The following is a 17707-nucleotide window of genomic DNA, read 5'->3' as shown; positions in this document are numbered from 1 at the left end:
TTTTGTTGGCAAATGCTTTTGAAAGAGGTCTTGCTAATTGTAATGGGTAAAGTCTCTGCTTAGGGGAAAGGAGGAGGCGGGAATCGGCTGAGCAGTCAACGTAAATTTTAATGGTATAAAGAAACTGAAACATAACATAAAACACACCGACACGCACACACACAGTGGCCGCGTGTGTCTCCCTCTCTCTCGAACTGGTGCCTCCGGCTCATCTTTATCCCCCTCCCGGCTGATTAGGACAATTCAGCGCCGGGCATACGTCCTCACGGGCTGGCCAGGCCCTCCTACTCGTCACACTCCTCCACTGCCTGATTCAGGCCGGGGAAAACTCTGGCGTAATGTACTCCCTTCCTGGAGGGGAGGAGTTGCCCTTCCGGCCGTCCTTCTGCCGGCAGGTCTTCACCGCCTCTTTGGAGCCCTGGGAGAGACGAGGGGAGGGAGAGGGAAAGAGTGAGGGGATGAAACAGAGAGAGAGAGGAGAGAGAGAGAAAAACTTGCTCGCCGGTTACCAGACACGCCATCGTCTGGTCCTCAGCCACTCCTCCGCCCTCTGGTGGACAACAGCCGCTTCTCCCCTGGCGGACTGCAGCGAGTCCTCCAACCCCTGGCGGACGGTCATAGCTCCACCACTTCCTTGCGGATGGCAGTGGTTCCTCCGAATCCCGGCGGCCGGCAGTGACTCCTCCGACTCCCAGCGGACAGCAGGACTCCACGACAGCGCACCCCTCCTCCTTCCCGGGTTTCGGTACCATTGTAACGGGAAAAGTCTCTGTTTAAGGGAAAGGAGGACGCGGGAACCGGCTGAGCAGTCAACGTTAACCTTTAATGGTATAAAGAAACTGAAACATAACATAAAACACACATACACGCTCACACACAGCGGCAATGTGTGTGTCTCTCTCTCTCTCGAACTGCCGCCTCCGGCTAGTCTTTATCCCCCTCCCGGCTGATTACGACAATTCAGCGCCGGGCGTGTGTCCACATGGCCTGGCCATGCCCTCCTCCTCGTCACACTAATGTTTGAAGAAAAAAAAATCCTATAAAAATCATAACAGAAGTAAATGCAGTAAATGTACTAGTTTACATCACATCACCAACATTTGTAATAATTGTTTGTTTGTAAATTCTGATGTCTCCTTCAAAATGGTTTGCTGTGAAGTGAATTTTCCATTTAAAAAATAACAATAGTTATTAGTGGCTGACCGATATATAACAGTGCCTGATAAATTGGCAGATATTTGGTATATATAGTGTGTTCAGAAAGTATTCAGACCCCTTCATTTTTTCACATTTTGTTAGGTTGTAGCCTTATGCTAAAATGCTTTAAATAATAAAAAAAAATTCACATCAATCTACACTCCATAATGACAAAGCAAAAACCTGATTTTTGATAACTTTGCAGATTTATTCAAAAGAAAAAACTGAAATCACATTGACATAATTATTCAGACCCTTTGCTATGACACTTGAAATTTAGCTCAGGTGCATCACATTTATCTGGATCATCTTTGAGATGTTTCTACACTTTGACTGGAGTCCACCTGTGGCAAATTCAATTGATTGGACATGATTTGGAAAGGCACACACCTGTCTATATAAGGTTGCACTGCTGAACATGCATATCAGAGCAAAAACCAAGCCATGAGGTCAAGGGAACTGCCTGCAGAGCTCAGAGACAGGACTGTGTTGAGGCACAGATCTGGGGAAGGCTACAAAAATATTTCGGCTCCATTAAAGGTTCCCAAGAGCACAGTGACCTCCATAATTCTGAAATGGAAGAAGTTTGGAACAACCAGGACTCTTCCTAGATCTGGCCGCCCCGGCCAAAATGAGCATTCGGGGGAGAAGGGCCTTGATAAGAGAGGTGACCAAGAACCCGATGGTCACTCTGGTTGAGAGATCATGTATGGAGATGGGAGAAACTTGCAGAAGGACAACCATCACTGCAACACTCCACTGATCTGGGCTTTATGGCAGAGTGGCCAGACGGAAGCTTCTCCTCAGTGCAAGACACAGGAAAGCACCTAAAGGACTCTCAGACTGTAAGAAACAAGATTCTCTGGTCTGATGAAACAACGATTGAACTGTTTGAACTCAATTCCAAGCATCATGTCTGGAGGAAACCAGGCACCGCTCATCATCTGCACAATACCATCCCAACGGTGAAGTATGGTGGTGGTAGCACCATGCTGTGGGGGTGTTTTTCAGCGGCAGGGACTGGTGGACTGGCCAGGGTTGAAGGAAAGCTGAAAGCAGCAAAATACAGAGATATCCTTAATGAAAACCTTGTCCAGAGCACTCAGAGTCAGGACCACAGACTGGGCTGAAGGTACACCTTCAAACAGGACAATGACCCTAAGCACACAGCCAAGACAACGCAAGAGTGGCTTAGGGACAACTCTGTGAATATCCTTGAGTGGCCCAGCCAGAGCCTGGACTTGAATCCAGTTGAACATCTCTGGAGAGACCTGAAAATGGCTGTCCACCGACGGTCCCCATCCAACCTGCCAGAGCTTGAGAGGATCTGCAGAGAAGAATGGCAGAAAATCTCCAAAATTCAGGTGTGTAAAGCTTGTTGCATCATACCCAAAAAGACTTGAGGCTGTAATCTCTGCCAAAGGTGCTTCAACTAAGTACTGAGTTAAGGGTCTGAATACTTGTGTCAATTTGATTTCAGTTTTTTCTTTTTATAAAATTTGCAAAGTTATCAAAAATCTGGTTTTTGCTTTGTCATTATGGGGTATGGAGTGTAGATTGATGTGATTTTTTAAAAAAATTTTTTTATGCATTTTAGCATAAGGCTGCAACATAACAAAATGTGAAAAAAATTAATGGGTCTGAATACATTCTGAATGAACTGTGTGTGTATATATATATATATATATATATATATATATATATATATATATATATATATATATATATATATATATATTTTCCTGTTTAGCAAATTAGTTTCACAAGCCACGACAGCACTGAGAATCATCTGTGTGCATGTGAAGGAGTTGTCTGAGACATGTAAATGAAGTTTGTTTTGTTGTTGTGTGCCATTATGTTACCACACTTATCGGCGTTCACTGTCTCATTTAAACAACACCGCAGGCTCAGCAGATGCACATGATGTTTAAAGTGCTCTCATTATCCCTATCTCTCCTCAACAGTTCCCTATAAATTTTAAGTGCCTTTTCTAATGATAAAAACTTGCACAAATCCATTTCTTCCTGTGAAGTGCTGGTTGATTTTCCTCTGAAGCACTTGTTATATCAGCCTGAATCCAAACTTGGTACCTCTTTATCACAAATGTTGTGTGACCGTCAGTCCATGACAGTCACACAACCATGAGGTAGTGATCACGGCAGTGCAAACCAAAAGCAGTCAGGAGATTACTGTTAAAACTTTAAATTCAGTGCTCAAGTGCACTAGAGGGAACTGGCCACTATTAATGTCATATTCACTGTGCACTGTACAATTAGTTTGGTCTGTCTTTTTGTGAGAAAATACGATTGCGTATGCACACATACCATCCGTTGTTACTGGATTACTGTGTGCACTGTTTATTCATGTTTTAACAACTGCTTTATGTATGTGGGATGTCTAAACAGAAACAAGGAGAAGCTGTTATCTGCTATGCATTAAAGTTTTGTGTGAAATTAGATAAATATTTTACAAAATAAAAAAAATTTTATTTCATTTTTAAAGCAATTTTATTTACATGTCATTTACTGTGTGTGATGTGTGATATATATATATATATATACATACACACACACACAGGGTTGGGGAGTAACGGAATACATGTAATGGGATTACGCATTTAAAATACAAAATATAAGTAACTGTATTCCACTACAGTTACAATTTAGATCAATGGTAATTTTTAAACAGTTACATTCAAAAAGAGATTACTTTGCATTTTACTGTCATTTGTTTCATTTAAGTCCTTTCAGATGGAAAACATTTATACATATAAATGATGCGAGCCAAAGTGCATTTGAACAGCGGTGAAATGCTTTCTTATGATGTGTTATATTCATACGAGCAGACAGAGAGAAGTAAGTTTGAACAAACCTTGTGTAAATTGTCAGCTTTACGCTAAGCTAAAATGCTATTTCTAGCCATTTTACATGCATGTTACCAGGCACGATCATATTTTTTTTATCAAGAAAATTCACGCTGGATCATAATTTATTTTTTCTAGTAAGACCTTTGATATTAGGGCAAAGATTTTATTCTTGATGATAATTTTTGTATTGTTTTCCTGTAAAAATATCTAAAAATCCTTAAAACAAGATCAATTTGATTTATCTTGTTTTAGAAACAACACTGCATAAGATATTTAGGTTTTTCAGAGAATGTATTTTTAACATGTGTATTTTGTCTTACTGTACTGACAGAATTTTTATAGTCAAAACAAGTGAAAAAATCTACCAGTGCTGAAGAAGTAATCCAAAGTATTTAGAATACATTACTGACCTTGAGTAATCTAATAGAATATGTTACAAACAACATTTTTACAGCATGTATTCTGTAATCTGTAGTGGAATACATTTCAAAAGTAACCCTCCCAACCCGTGTGTGTATGTTTAAATGTTTGAAATTAGTTTTGTAGACAAGAATATAATTGTGCCACCATATTAATTTATTTAATTATAAAACTAAAATGTAATTAAAAAAAAAAATGTTTTTGAAATTGATGACTTGGACCAAATAATAAAGAAAAGCAGCCAATAAATGCCCAACATAGATGGGAACTCCTTCAATACTGTTTAAAAAGCATCCCAGGGTGATACCTCAAGAAGCTGGTTGAGAAAATGTCAAGAGTACATGTCTGCAAATTCTAGGCAAAGGGTGACTACTTTGAAAATATAACACAGTTTTGATTTATTTTGGATTTTGTTTAGTCACAACATAATTCCCACTTATTCCACTTATGTTATTACATAGTTTTGATGACTTTACTATTATTCTAAAATGTGAAAAAATAATAATAAAGAATAAGTAAGTGTTTCAAAACATTTGACCGGCAGTGAATATACACTGTACATCGGCATTATATCGGCATATGCTCTTTAGTTATCGACATCGGCCATTTAAAAAACGTTATCGGTCGATCATTAATCTTTATTGTAAAATATACCGTAGTATTTAACATAACTTTCGATGTGTACATTGAAAGTTATGTTATCGATTATGTTATCGATTACGGTCAGATAATATTAACTAATAATAATAATAACCAATTTCAGTGGTGTTACTACAACATAAAATCTCAAAATAACAATTTAGAAAACACTAGGTATCTTAAAAAGATTGTTTGCAGGAAGGGAATATCCATAATGGGTATGTGTCCATATGATTAAATTATAAAAATGTCATTAAAACTGATTTTTGAAGCATAATTTTTAACACTCAATGCTGTTAATTGAAATTTTTTTCAGTAGGCCTGGTATTTATATGATATGGAGATCAAAATGTGTTGATGTAGTGACACTAGGGGTTCGAACTTGAGAGCCCCAATCACCTTTGCTTAAAATAGAAAAGGTCAATGAGAATTGGCGAATGGAATTTGCATGCCACTCTCTGCCCCCGGACATACGGGTATAAAAGGAGAAGGCATGCACCACTCATTCAGATTTTTTTCTTCGGAGCCAAATGCATGTATTGTGTTCGTCCTCTCACCTTTCGCTTACGCTGCTGGATTTTACAGTGCATATCAACGGTCACCCTCGCATGGTCGAGTGTTGTGCTTCCCCTGGGTGCTTCGGCGGCTGAGTCCGCGGGTGCTAAAAGAGTATATTCAAAAGAGTATATTTCCTTCTAAAAGAGCTCATGCAAACGCTTGCCGTCTTTTTAAAGATGTCCTTCAGCGTTTGCGCTACTGGATGTGGCCGTTATCTCTCCCCTCCGGACAGCCCTGAAATCTGTCTCGAGTGCTTGGGGCACCACCACGTCGAGGCAGCTTTCGTGGAAGGGTTATGTTCTCATTGCGAGAACATGCCCATCAGAACGTTGTGGTCGCGGCTCACTTCCTTCTTCATGAAGCAAGGAGCCACCTTAGCTGCTCCCCAACCCGCTCCGTCCTGGGTTGATGCTCAGCCGGCCGGGTCAGCAATCACCGTGGGCGATCTGGATGTGGATATGGGAGCGTTTTCGCTGACTCGACCCCTGCGGACCTCCCATCCCCCAGCACGCTCGTTCTATCCGGAAGAGCAGTCGAGCGATACAGGCGGTCCGCCTCAGGGCGGATTTAATGTGTTGTTTGCGGCTCACGATGAGGATGAGCTTTTGGTCGCAGCATCAGAGGGTGGGCTTCTACTATCGGAAGCGGACGAATCTTCTGAGATCCCGCCCACGGGATGGCAGCCGTGCTTGCCTGGGCGGCTGCGAATATCGTGCTGAAGTGGAACCCTCCACCCTGCCCTGAGCGTTCACAGATGGATGATTGGTTTCTGGGCTCGGAGCGCAACTCGCGGCCGTGCCCCACCCCGGTGCCTTTCTTCCCGGAAGTGTGCGAGGAGCTAACAAATTTGTGGAAGGCACCTTAAAAAAAAAAATAAATAAAAGAAAAGCTGCCCATACATGCTTCGCGGGCTCGTCCATCCTAACTACCCTCGATGGTGGAATGGCTAAGGGATATGTTGTGCTCCCCCAGGTGGAGCGTGCTGTAGCGGTGCATTTATGCAGCTGCCAGGCACGACCGACCAAGGCTCCCTTCCAAGGCCTATAAGTTCTCTTCCTCTTTAATGACAAAGGCTTACAAAGCTGCGGGTCAAGCCGCTTCCACCCTGCATGTCATGGCCATCCTGCAAGTCCACCAGGCCAAGGCGCTGAAAGATCTGCTCGAGGGTAGAACTGACCCAGGGCTGATGCAGGAACTGCTTACTCCGACCGACCTCACCTTACAGGCGACGAAAGTCACGGTGCGCGCCCTGGGCCGGACGATGTCCACTCTTTTGCTCCAAGAGCGGCACCTGTGGCTCAACCTTGCGGAGATGCATGACGCCGAGAAAGTCCACTTTCTCGATGCGCCCGTGTCCCAAGAGGGGCTTTTGGGTGACACCGTCGAGGATTCGGCCATCAGTTCTCAACGGTGAGGAAGCAGACCGAGGCGATTAAGCACATCTTGCCGCAGCGTGACTTGGCCGCCTTCAGGCCTCCGAAGTCCCGCACCCCGTCTGCTTCTCGCCAGAGCCGTTCCCCTGCGGTGCCGGCCCCGGCTGCCGTACCATCGGAGCCCGTATGCCGGCCTCAGAGAAGAAGATCCTCCCACGGGAAGTCAGCTCCACCTGTCCATCAGCCGGCCCCCAAGAACCCTAGATGGGCTTCCACGGGGCAACCCGGGGATGAGGCAACTGATTCCGATCGGTCTGGCCCGGGCAAACTCTCCAGCCCCACCATCACCCCTGGGCCAGCGCATGGTAAGTATTATATCTTTGGGTGCCCTCTTGGCCTCGCTGCCCACATGGTCGGTAAAACAGCAGTTTCCTCATTCCCTCATGACGGCCAGGCACTGGAAGTCTTTCCGTTCAATCAGGCGAACGCGAGTACTTCCCGTTCCCTCGTTCTCCGTTGAGAGACAGCCGGCGAACAGGTAAGTGTGCTGGTCTCTGGGGTCACTCGCCCGCCCCAGTCACCGGCCACTGTTGCGGGCTTGTGGAGTAGCACGTCCCCCCTGGACTGTCTTCCAGTTGGGGCGCCTGCTCTGCCTTGCTGCGAACCACCCTGCCCGGGCACGGTAAGTCCAGTCGTCCCCTAGGTGCCGCTGACGCGGAGTCTGGAGGCCTGGTTAGTGCTCTCCAGCCCCTCGCTGTGGCTCATCAGGACGATTCGCCTCGGCTACGTGATCCAGTTCGCCAGACGCCCACCCAGGTTCAGTGGCATCCTCTCCACTACGGTGTGGGGCGAGGGTGTCTCTCTCCTCTGGACGGAGTTTGCCACCCTTCTGGCAAAGTGAGCAATGGAGCCCGTTCCCGTAGCCAAGTTGCACAAGGGCTTTTACAGCCCTTATTTTATCATGCCCAAGAGAGGCTGAGGGTCGCGCCCAATCTTGTATCTGTGTGCTTTGAACAAAGCCTTACACAGGCTTCCATTCAAGATGTTAACGCAGAAGCTCATCCTGGCCTCAGTACGAAATCAGGATTGGTTCGCGGCCATCGACCTGAAGGACACGTACTTTCACGTATCGATCCATCCTCGACACAGACCCTTTCTTCGGTTTGCCTTCGAGGGATGAGCATACCAGTACACGGTCCTCCCCTTTAGTTGGTCCCTGTCCCCTCGCGTCTTTACCAAGATTGCAGAGGCTGCCCTGGCCCCGCTGAAGGAGAAGAGCATTCGCATTCTCAATTATCTCAATGACTGGCTAATCCTAGCTCACTTGCGAGATCTAATGTTTGCGCACAGGGACCTTGTTCTTCAGCACCTCGACCAACTCGGGCTTCAGGTCAACTGGGAGAAGAGCAAGCTCCCCTGTGCAGAGCATCTCTTTTCTCGGTATGGAGTTGGACTCGGTCACTCTCAAAGCACGTCTTATGACCAAATGTGCTCAGTCAGTGCTGATCTGCCTGAAGACCTTCAGCCAGAAGGTAGCGGTGCCAGTGAAACAATTTCAGAGGTTCCTGGGACATATGCCATCCTCGGCGGCAGTTCTCCCCCTCGGGTTGATGCATATGAGACCGCTTCAGCACTGGCTACCGACTTGAGTCCCGAGGTGGGCATGGCGCCACAGCACCCGGCATGTGACCAACACGCCACAGTGCCGTCAGACTTTCAGCAGACCTGACGTTTCTTCGGGCAGGTGTTCCCCTAGAGCAGGTCTCGTGGTCATGACAGACGCCTCGAACTCGGGCTGGGGTGCTGTGTGTAATGGGCAGGCAGTCTCGGGGCTCTGGACAGGGCCCTGACTCCTTTGGCAGAGCATCAACTGCTTAGAGTTGCTGGCGGTATTGCTGGCCCTGCAGAGGCTTTGGCCGTTGATTCAGGGCAAGCATGTGTTGGTCTGGAACGACCAGCGACCATAGCATACATAAACTGCCAAGGAGGCGTACGCTTGCGTTGCATGTCACAACTCGCTTGCTGCCGCCTCCTCTGGAGTTAGCAGATGTTGAAGTCGCTACAAGCCACTCACATTCCGGGCATCCTCAACCGTGCAGCAGGCGTGCTCTCACGGCATGTAATGCTCCGTGGGGAGTGGGGACTCCACCCCCATGTAGTCCAGCTGATTTGGAAGAGATTCAGGGAGGCACAGGTAGACCTGTTCGTCTCCCAAAAGTTCTCTCACTGCCCCCTTTGGTACTCCCTGTCCGAGGCTCCCCTTGGCACGGGTGCCTTGGTGCACAGCTGGCCTCGGGGGCCACGCAAGTATACGTCTCCTCCATTGAGCCTCATTGCACAGACTCTACGCAAAGTCAGAGAGGAGGGCGCGCTCCAGCACCCGCGGCCAGACCTCTGGAATCTCCATGTCTGGCTCCTGGACGGGACGCGGAAGACCTAGTAGGTCTTCCGCCAGCGGTGGTAAGCACGATCACTCAGGCCAGAGCCCCCTCTACGAGGTGGCTGTATGCCTTGAAGTGGCGTCTCTTCGCGAACTGGTGTTCTTCCCATGGGAAGACCCACAGAGATGTGCCGTCGGGTCTGTGCTGTCTTTCCTTCAGGAAGGGCTGAAGAGATGGCTGTCTCGCTCTACCCTGAAAGTGTTTGTGGTTGCCATAGCAGCTTACCACGACACACTGGACGGGAGGTCCTCACGACAGCGTGACCTGATCAACAGGTTCCTCAAGGGCGCGAGGAGGTTGAATCCTCCTAGACTGCGCCTGATTCCCTCTTGGGATCTCTCTGTGGTCCTACCTGCTCTACAGAGAGCCCCTTTTGAGCCCCTGGAGCAGGCAGAGCACAGCACTTTGTCTCTGAAGACGGCCCTCCTGGTGGCGCTCACTTCCATCAAGAGGGTGTGGGACCTGCAGGCGCTCTACCAGCGAATACCTGGAGTTCGGCCCGATTACGTGGTGAACCTGCAAGCGCTCCCTTCAGAGGAGGAAGACCCGGCCTTGTCGTTGCTGTGCACTCGCCAGTTCTCATTGGCCTTTTCTATTTTAAGCAAAGGTGATTGGGGCTCTCAAGATCAAACCCCTAGTGTCACTACATCGACACAACGTCTCATTCCCTCCATCAGGGAACAGAGGTTACATCAGTAACCATGACGTTTCTATTACCTTTAATTAACACCACATAACACCACTGACAAAAGAGCATGTCAGCAAATGGTAGTTCCTAAATTTTTTAATGTGACCTTGTATGAAATGAGAAAGAAGATAAATGAATTAATATAGCACTGTAGGTTTAATGTATTATTAAGGAGTTTCAATTTTGAAACATATTGCCACTCTAGTTGACCCACTTACTGGAGTATTATCAAAGGAAATTTACAATTACAATGGCTAAGGAAATAGTCACACAAGAATTGCATGTCATTATTTAATAATTTTTTTTTGAATTATAATATACATGAATTCCCTAAATGAACCAACAGAAGATGTTTTATGAGCTGTATGGTTTTGTTATGAAATGACTGATGTGGGTTTGTGCTGCAGGTTGTAGATGCACGGCTGGTGTCAGTGTTTGATGCACGAGAGCTGGAGCTGGTGATTGCAGGAACGGCAGAAATCGATTTGGGAGACTGGAGAAACAACACAGAGTACAGAGGAGGTAACGACAGACTGCTGGTATATTCACTACACCAGCAACAAAGCCTTTACACTGCTGTCCATGTCAAAAGAAAGATGCTGTTAAAGCATTTTAGATGTCAAAAGATGTTACAAATATATTCACACTTTTCTTTTATATAAAAAAAGTACTGCAGCAGTATCATGGTAAAATTATGGCATCAGATGGTAATACCATGTTGCTGAATGATTACATACACTACTGTTCAAAAGTTTAGGGTCACTTACTCATTCTTTTTTCACATTTTAGAATAATAGTAAAGTCATCACAACTATGGAATAATAGAAATGGAAATATGGGAATTATGTTGTGATCCAAAATAAATAAAAACTATGTTAAATATGTTAAATATAAATCATTATATTTTAGCATCTTCAAAATGGCCACACTTTGCCTAGATTTTGCAGAAATGTACTCATGGCATTTTCTCAACCAACTTCTTGAAGTATCACACTGGGATGCTTTTTAAACAGTATTGAAGGAGTTCCCATCTATATGCTGGGCACTTAGTGGCTGCTTTTCTTAATAATTCAGTCCAAGTCATCCATTTCAAAAACTTTTTTTTAATTTTTTTTATAAAATTTTAGTTTTGTAATTAAATAAATTAATATGTTGGCACAATTATATTTTTGTCTACAAAACTAATTTCAAACATTTAAGCATATGCCTTTAGATCAAAAGGTTTTTAAGATCATGTGAAACATTTCAGGCAAGTGACCCCAAACTTTTGATCGGTAGTGTATATCCACATAACATTGTATTTACATAGTACACCAAGGTACTTAAAAGAATTCCTTGGGAAACATAAAAAAAAAATGGTATTACCATAGTGAATGATGATAATACTATGGTACTTCGATATATACCAAGGTACTATAGTGTTACTATGGTATTATGTCAGCCCCAAAATTTTGTACTTTTTTATAAGCGTAATTAGAGGTGTGAAGTACCTGTTTCACTGTGTTGAAATGTAATCAGCTCAATAGACTGTAGTGTTTTACTGTGTCCATTTGCCGTTTAGGTCACTTTTATGGTAATTCTTGGGTCACATTTTGGGTTTATTGGAACAGATGTTTATTGGGTTTTCCTCTGTCCAGGTTACCATGACAACCACATTGTGATTCGCTGGTTCTGGGCTGCAGTGGAGAGATTCAACAATGAGCAGAGACTCAGACTGCTTCAAGTGAGTGCTGAACGAGAACTTGTAAAAAGACAGAATACCGTATATGTTCTTGAGTTATGGCTGAATGTCTCCATGTTGTTTCAGTTTGTGACGGGGACTTCAAGTATTCCGTACGAGGGTTTTGCCTCCCTCAGGGGCAGCAATGGACCAAGGCGCTTCTGTGTAGAGAAGTGGGGGAAAATCACATCTCTGCCCAGGTAAACTGCACCTGTATTTCAACGCCAGGTTGCAAATTAAAATTTGTCACATTTTTGTCTATGTGTTTTACTGTATATAGCAAAGGATCAAGCTATGAGGGGCTGAATAGGCCATAATTCAAACTTTACCTCTCACATACACACACAACACTCACACATTCACCATTTATACCTCACATACACATAAAATTCTCTCTCATTAACACTTTTTTAACTCACACATACATAAAATCCTTGCACATTCACAATTTTATACCTCACATTTACACAAATTGCTCTCATATTAACACTTTTTACCTCACATACAAACAAAATGCTCGCACATTCACCAATTTCACCTTTCACACACACAAAACACCAATATGTTCACAATTTTGACCTAAAAAAAACAAAAAAAAAAACAACTACATAATTTTCTTGTATATTCACAAGTTTTACCTCACATACACCCAAAATAATTACACATTTCTTACACATGCTTGAAACAATTTTTGGGCCAATTGGGCTTACATTAAGCTTGAATAAAGCTTAGATTTCTTATCACTTTGGCAAACAGTTTTTTCTTGTTTCAAGCATGTATAAGCTTACTTTAAGATATATTCTCTTAAAACAAGTGTTAATATCGTACACAATTTTGCTTCTTAAATATATTCATCTTGTTTAAGGATGTTTAGATATTCTTTTGGAAAACATGACAAAAATACTTTTAAATACTAAAAAATATTTTTTTGCAGTGAACATACACAAAACACTCACACATTCACAATTTTTATCTCATACACAAAATACTCTTACATTCACAATTTTTACCTCACATGCAAATAAAACGCTCATACATTCAAAATGTTTACCTCACATACACATGAAATGCTTGCACGTTCACAGTTTTTTACTCATACACATAAAACGCACGCACATTCACAATTTTTACCTCACATAAAAAAGCCCTCGCACATTCATAATTTTTACCTCACATACATATACAACGATCACACATTCACAATTTTTATCTCACATAAAAATTAAATGCTCCCACATTTACAATTTTTACCTTATACAAACAAAACAATCGCACATTCACAATTTTTACCTTACATATAAATAAAACGCTCGCACATTCACAATTTTTACATCTAATACACACAAAACACTTGCACATTCACAATTGTTACCTCACATACACACAGAACACTTGACATTCACAATTTTTACTTCACATACATATACAACGATTACACATTCACAATTTTTACCTCACATGCACATAAAACAATCACACATATACACATAAAATGTTCACACATTCACAATTTTCAACTCACATACTAATAAAGCGCTCACACATTCACAATTTTTACCTCACATACACAAAACATTCACACATTCACAATTTTTACCTCACATACACAAAACATTCACACATTCACAATTTTTACCTCATATACTTGCACATTCACAATTTTTACCTCATATACATAAAACACTTGCACATTCACAGTTTTTACCTCACATACTAATAAAGCACTCGTACATTCACAATTTTTACCTCATATACATAAAACACTTGCACATTCACAATTGTTACCTCACATACACACAAAACATTCGCACATTCACAATTTTTACCTCACATCCATCACATAGTGAACTGACTCTTTTGAGTCGGTTCTTTTTTTAATGAATCTGTCGAACCAATTTGCAAAATGTTCATCCCTTTTGGTTATGTCTAACCTGAAATGAGCTGAGAACCATCAGGTGAGACAAAGGGGTACACTATATGGCCAAAGGTATGTGGACAACCCCTTTTAATGAACAGATTTGGTTATTCTAGTGATTCCAGTGAAGAGAAATCTTAATGCGACAAGATAGAGTGACATTCTGGATAATTCTTTTCTTCCAATTTTGTTTCAACTGTTGATGATTTCACAAAATGGTGAAATCGGCCAGTTTTGAATACAGTCACATGAAAATGGCTTGTCATGTAGAGGAAAAAAAATGTTGCACGCTGCATAAAAAAAATAAAATAAAGAGTGTCTTATCAATATTATATCTTATCATATGAAAATATTTTGTGTCTTTATTTGTCCTTGTAGGGCTCATACGTGTTTCAATCGCTTAGATCTCCCCCCGTATCCTTCGTTCTCCATGCTGTATGAGAAGATGCTCACTGCAGTGGAGGAGACCAGCACATTCGGCTTGGAGTGAATGACCTTTGCACTTTGGCCTGATCAAATATATACTGCACTCACTTCCTGTTACCACTCTAGAAGATTTGTAAGGATTCAGAGCAAAGGAAGACTTTCTACCTTTTAAAAAGACACCAGAAGCACTTACAAGTATATTTTATACACTGTATCACTTAAATAAGGAAATACTTCATCACTAAAAAACAGAAAATGAACCACGCAGACCGGACAAGTAAAACTTTGAAAATTACAGGCAAAAAAGACAAACTGGATTCATAGAAGAAAGTGTGAATGTATTCTAGTTGTTCCTCAGAGGTAAACTCGATTATTTGGTCAGTGGTGCCACTTTGATTCGCTTTGGGCCCAAGGAAGTGGCCGGCCAAAGTTGAGTTATTTACTGTATTTATTTTACATTTAGTCATTAGTAGACACTTTTAACCCAAAGCGACTTACAAATGAGGAACATAGCAAAAATGAGGAAAATAAACCCAAAGGACTTTCAATATTCAAACACTTTTTATCTGTAAAAAGACTTTTATACAGACCATAGGAATGCAGCGTGAATTAACAAATATTGTGTTTTCAGATGCCATTGTTGTTTTGAATCGCCTCAAGCACTATCACACGACACGAATGACAGCATTGCCCAATTTTTGTTGACAAAACACTCTATATTGAATCGAAATGTATCCGTTTGCTCTTCTTTTTTATCAGATTTATACATTTGTTTCTTCTTTTTGGTTTGACACTGTTCTGTTCATGCAGGTGCCAGTAGTTGTCGTCAAATTTGTGGCACTTCTTTGAATGAATTGGGTATGCCTATACTCACACAAACACACACAAATGTTTTGAAAGGGCATGTTACACAAAAGTGCACTCTCGTACGCACTCAAACATCATGAATGTGACCACTATGTGCAAATCATCAAAAATGTGCTGGAAGCTGACTAGAAGAATGACATTTTGGAGGAGAAAATAATAATATGATATTGAAGCTTCTGGAAAAACATCTAGGGGTTTTAACTTGATGGTTTTTATTCCAATTACCTTGCTTTCTTCTTCTGAGAAATCTCAAGTTTGATTTCTGATGACATTATGAAAGAGAGGAGGACACAAAACCGATTTTCTACTTGAATGGTCACATCCCCTTTAAATAAACCTATAGACACCATTAAAAGAAAGAATTACCTAAAAAAAATTAAACTTCTGTCATTTACACTCATGTCGTTCCAAACCCATATGACTTCTTTCTTTCGTTAAATATGAAAGGAGATGTTTTGAAAAGTAGTCTTGCTGCTCTTTTCTATGCAATGAAAGTGGATGGTGACTGATGCTTTCAAGCTCTTAAAAATGACTCAAAAGCACTTTAAAAGCAGTTTCAAGCCTCCTAATAAAAATATATTAGCTTTGTGTGAAGAGAAGACATTGTTATATATGTGGTAGATCGCAAATCTGATTTGATCTTGCGCATATTCAAAATATTAAAACTTTTGTAGTACTTTAATGGTGCTATTTTTTTCATTTTTGGAGCTCAGCATCGTCTGTCCACTTAAATTGTATGGAAAAGAGCACTGTCAACATTTTGCAAAATGTCTCCTTTTGTGCTCCACAGAAGAAAGAACGTCATAAGTGTTTGGAATGACATGAGGTTGAGTAAAGTATGACAGTTTTCATTTTGGGTGAACTATTCATTTACTATTCTTTTTATACCCTAATAGCTTAAGTGTGACATGAATGAACTCCACTTTTTATAATTTTTTTATCCCCTTTTCTCCCAATTTGGAATGCCCAATTCCCACTACTTAGTAGATCCTCATGGTGGCACGGTTACTCACCTCAATCCGGGTGGCGGAGGACAAGTCTCCGTTGCCTCCGCTTCTGAGACAGTCAATTCATGCATCTTATGATGTGGCTTGTTGTACATGACACCGTGGAGACTCCCAGCATGTGGAGGCTCATGCTACTCTCCGCGATCCACGCACAACTTACCACATGCCCCATTGAGAGCGAGAACCACTAATCGCGACCACGAGGAGGTTACCCCATGTGACTCTACCCTCCCTAGCAACTGGGCCAATTTGGTTGCTTAGAAGACCTGGCTGGAGTCACTCAGCACACCCTAGATTCCAACTCGCGACTCCAGGGGTGGTAGTCAGCATCAATACTCACCGAGCTACCCGGGCCCCCTACGAACTCCACTTTCTTGAATGTTTTTTTTTCATCCACTTCTGTTGAATAGTGTTTTCTTGCATTATGTGAAACCGAGAAATATCAACCACCAGAGAAAACATATCAATACATCCCAGATCTTTCCATTTGAGTTAATGCAACAAAGCCTTTTACAAAACACTGCCGTGGCTGTGCGCCTCTGGATTGTACTCTTGTTTTGAGTGTTTTGTATTTGGATACATTTTGTGTACACTATATCTCTTCTAGTAAAAACTGGTGTAGTTAAAACTGCCATGGGGCTTTACGAGGTCTATCAAATTTTGGAATAGCAACAGAAAAAAATGTTGATCATATAATTTTTCATTCAATTTGATTATGGTTGACATTAATGCAAACCAGATACCAGTAGATCTTCATCTTTTTTGTAATAAGGCTTTTGCTGTGCGTTGCCGATGTTTGTGCTGAATGTACCAAAGGTTAAGGGATGGTTGTCCCAAACCCTATTTTATGTAATCACTAATTGTTTTATTTGAATAAATATTTGGAGAATTTAAAGACAAGAATAAAAAGAAAATCTTTTTAATCAATGAGAATGTTTAGTTATCGGTGTTCTGATCAGTGCTGTTGTATACTGATCTAAAACTAATATATGAAGGAAACTACTGTAAAAGAGATCAGAGGACAGGAGGATAAATTAACAGGAAACAATACAAACATTGTTCATACTTTTTGAATTGAAAGTTGCTAATCTCACTTCCCTTTTGCACCAATCACATGCTCTGAAAATCGTGACTGTTGATTGGCTTTCGGAGCTCCACTTTTAAGTTTTTATCTTTTTGTTTCATCACAGACAATTTTATAAAGCTGCTAATCTCTAGAGTCTTCATTCTTCAGCTGATATGTGATTACGAGAAGGAAATTACATTAAAATATACAGTTTCATGTTTAGCAGTGTAAATATTTTTTTTTGTTATTGTTTTTAATAAAATAATTTTGTATTATTATTATTTTTCTTTATTTATTTTTTTCATTCAGTAGTTGTTATTTTATATACTGAAAAGTATAAACATTCACCATTTAAAGTTGCTGCAATATTTGATGCTACATATAAAATATACTACTTATAAAATTAACATACAGTTTATAGTTTTATATCTGTTTTTATTTTTTATATCAGTCTGATAATTAAAAATGTATTTATTTCGAAGATTTTTTTCTAAGAAACTAATTATTGGTAGTAGTTTTAATTA

At 41.7% G+C, this 17707-nt stretch overlaps 1 protein-coding gene across 3 annotated transcripts in view; it reads left to right on the top strand.

Moving 5' to 3' along the window:
• Positions 1-17405, top strand: part of LOC127445108 (E3 ubiquitin-protein ligase HECW2-like) — a 94800-nt gene extending 77395 nt beyond the window's left edge. For all 3 annotated transcript variants that reach the window (XM_051704907.1, XM_051704906.1, XM_051704905.1), the window contains 4 exons: positions 10590-10704; positions 11820-11905; positions 11990-12102; positions 14196-17405. In XM_051704907.1, coding sequence (XP_051560867.1) covers positions 10590-10704; positions 11820-11905; positions 11990-12102; positions 14196-14307 — 426 coding nt within the window. In that variant the 3' untranslated portion in view covers positions 14308-17405. The remainder of the gene's footprint in view (positions 1-10589; positions 10705-11819; positions 11906-11989; positions 12103-14195) is intronic.
• Positions 17406-17707: the final 302 nt, after the last annotated feature.

The sequence above is a fragment of the Myxocyprinus asiaticus genome, chromosome 8 (genome assembly GCF_019703515.2).
Source record: "Myxocyprinus asiaticus isolate MX2 ecotype Aquarium Trade chromosome 8, UBuf_Myxa_2, whole genome shotgun sequence".
In the NCBI taxonomy this organism is placed as follows: domain Eukaryota; kingdom Metazoa; phylum Chordata; class Actinopteri; order Cypriniformes; family Catostomidae; genus Myxocyprinus; species Myxocyprinus asiaticus.
The sequence above is the reverse complement of the archived record's forward strand: the minus strand, read 5'-3'. Positions and strand labels throughout refer to the sequence as shown.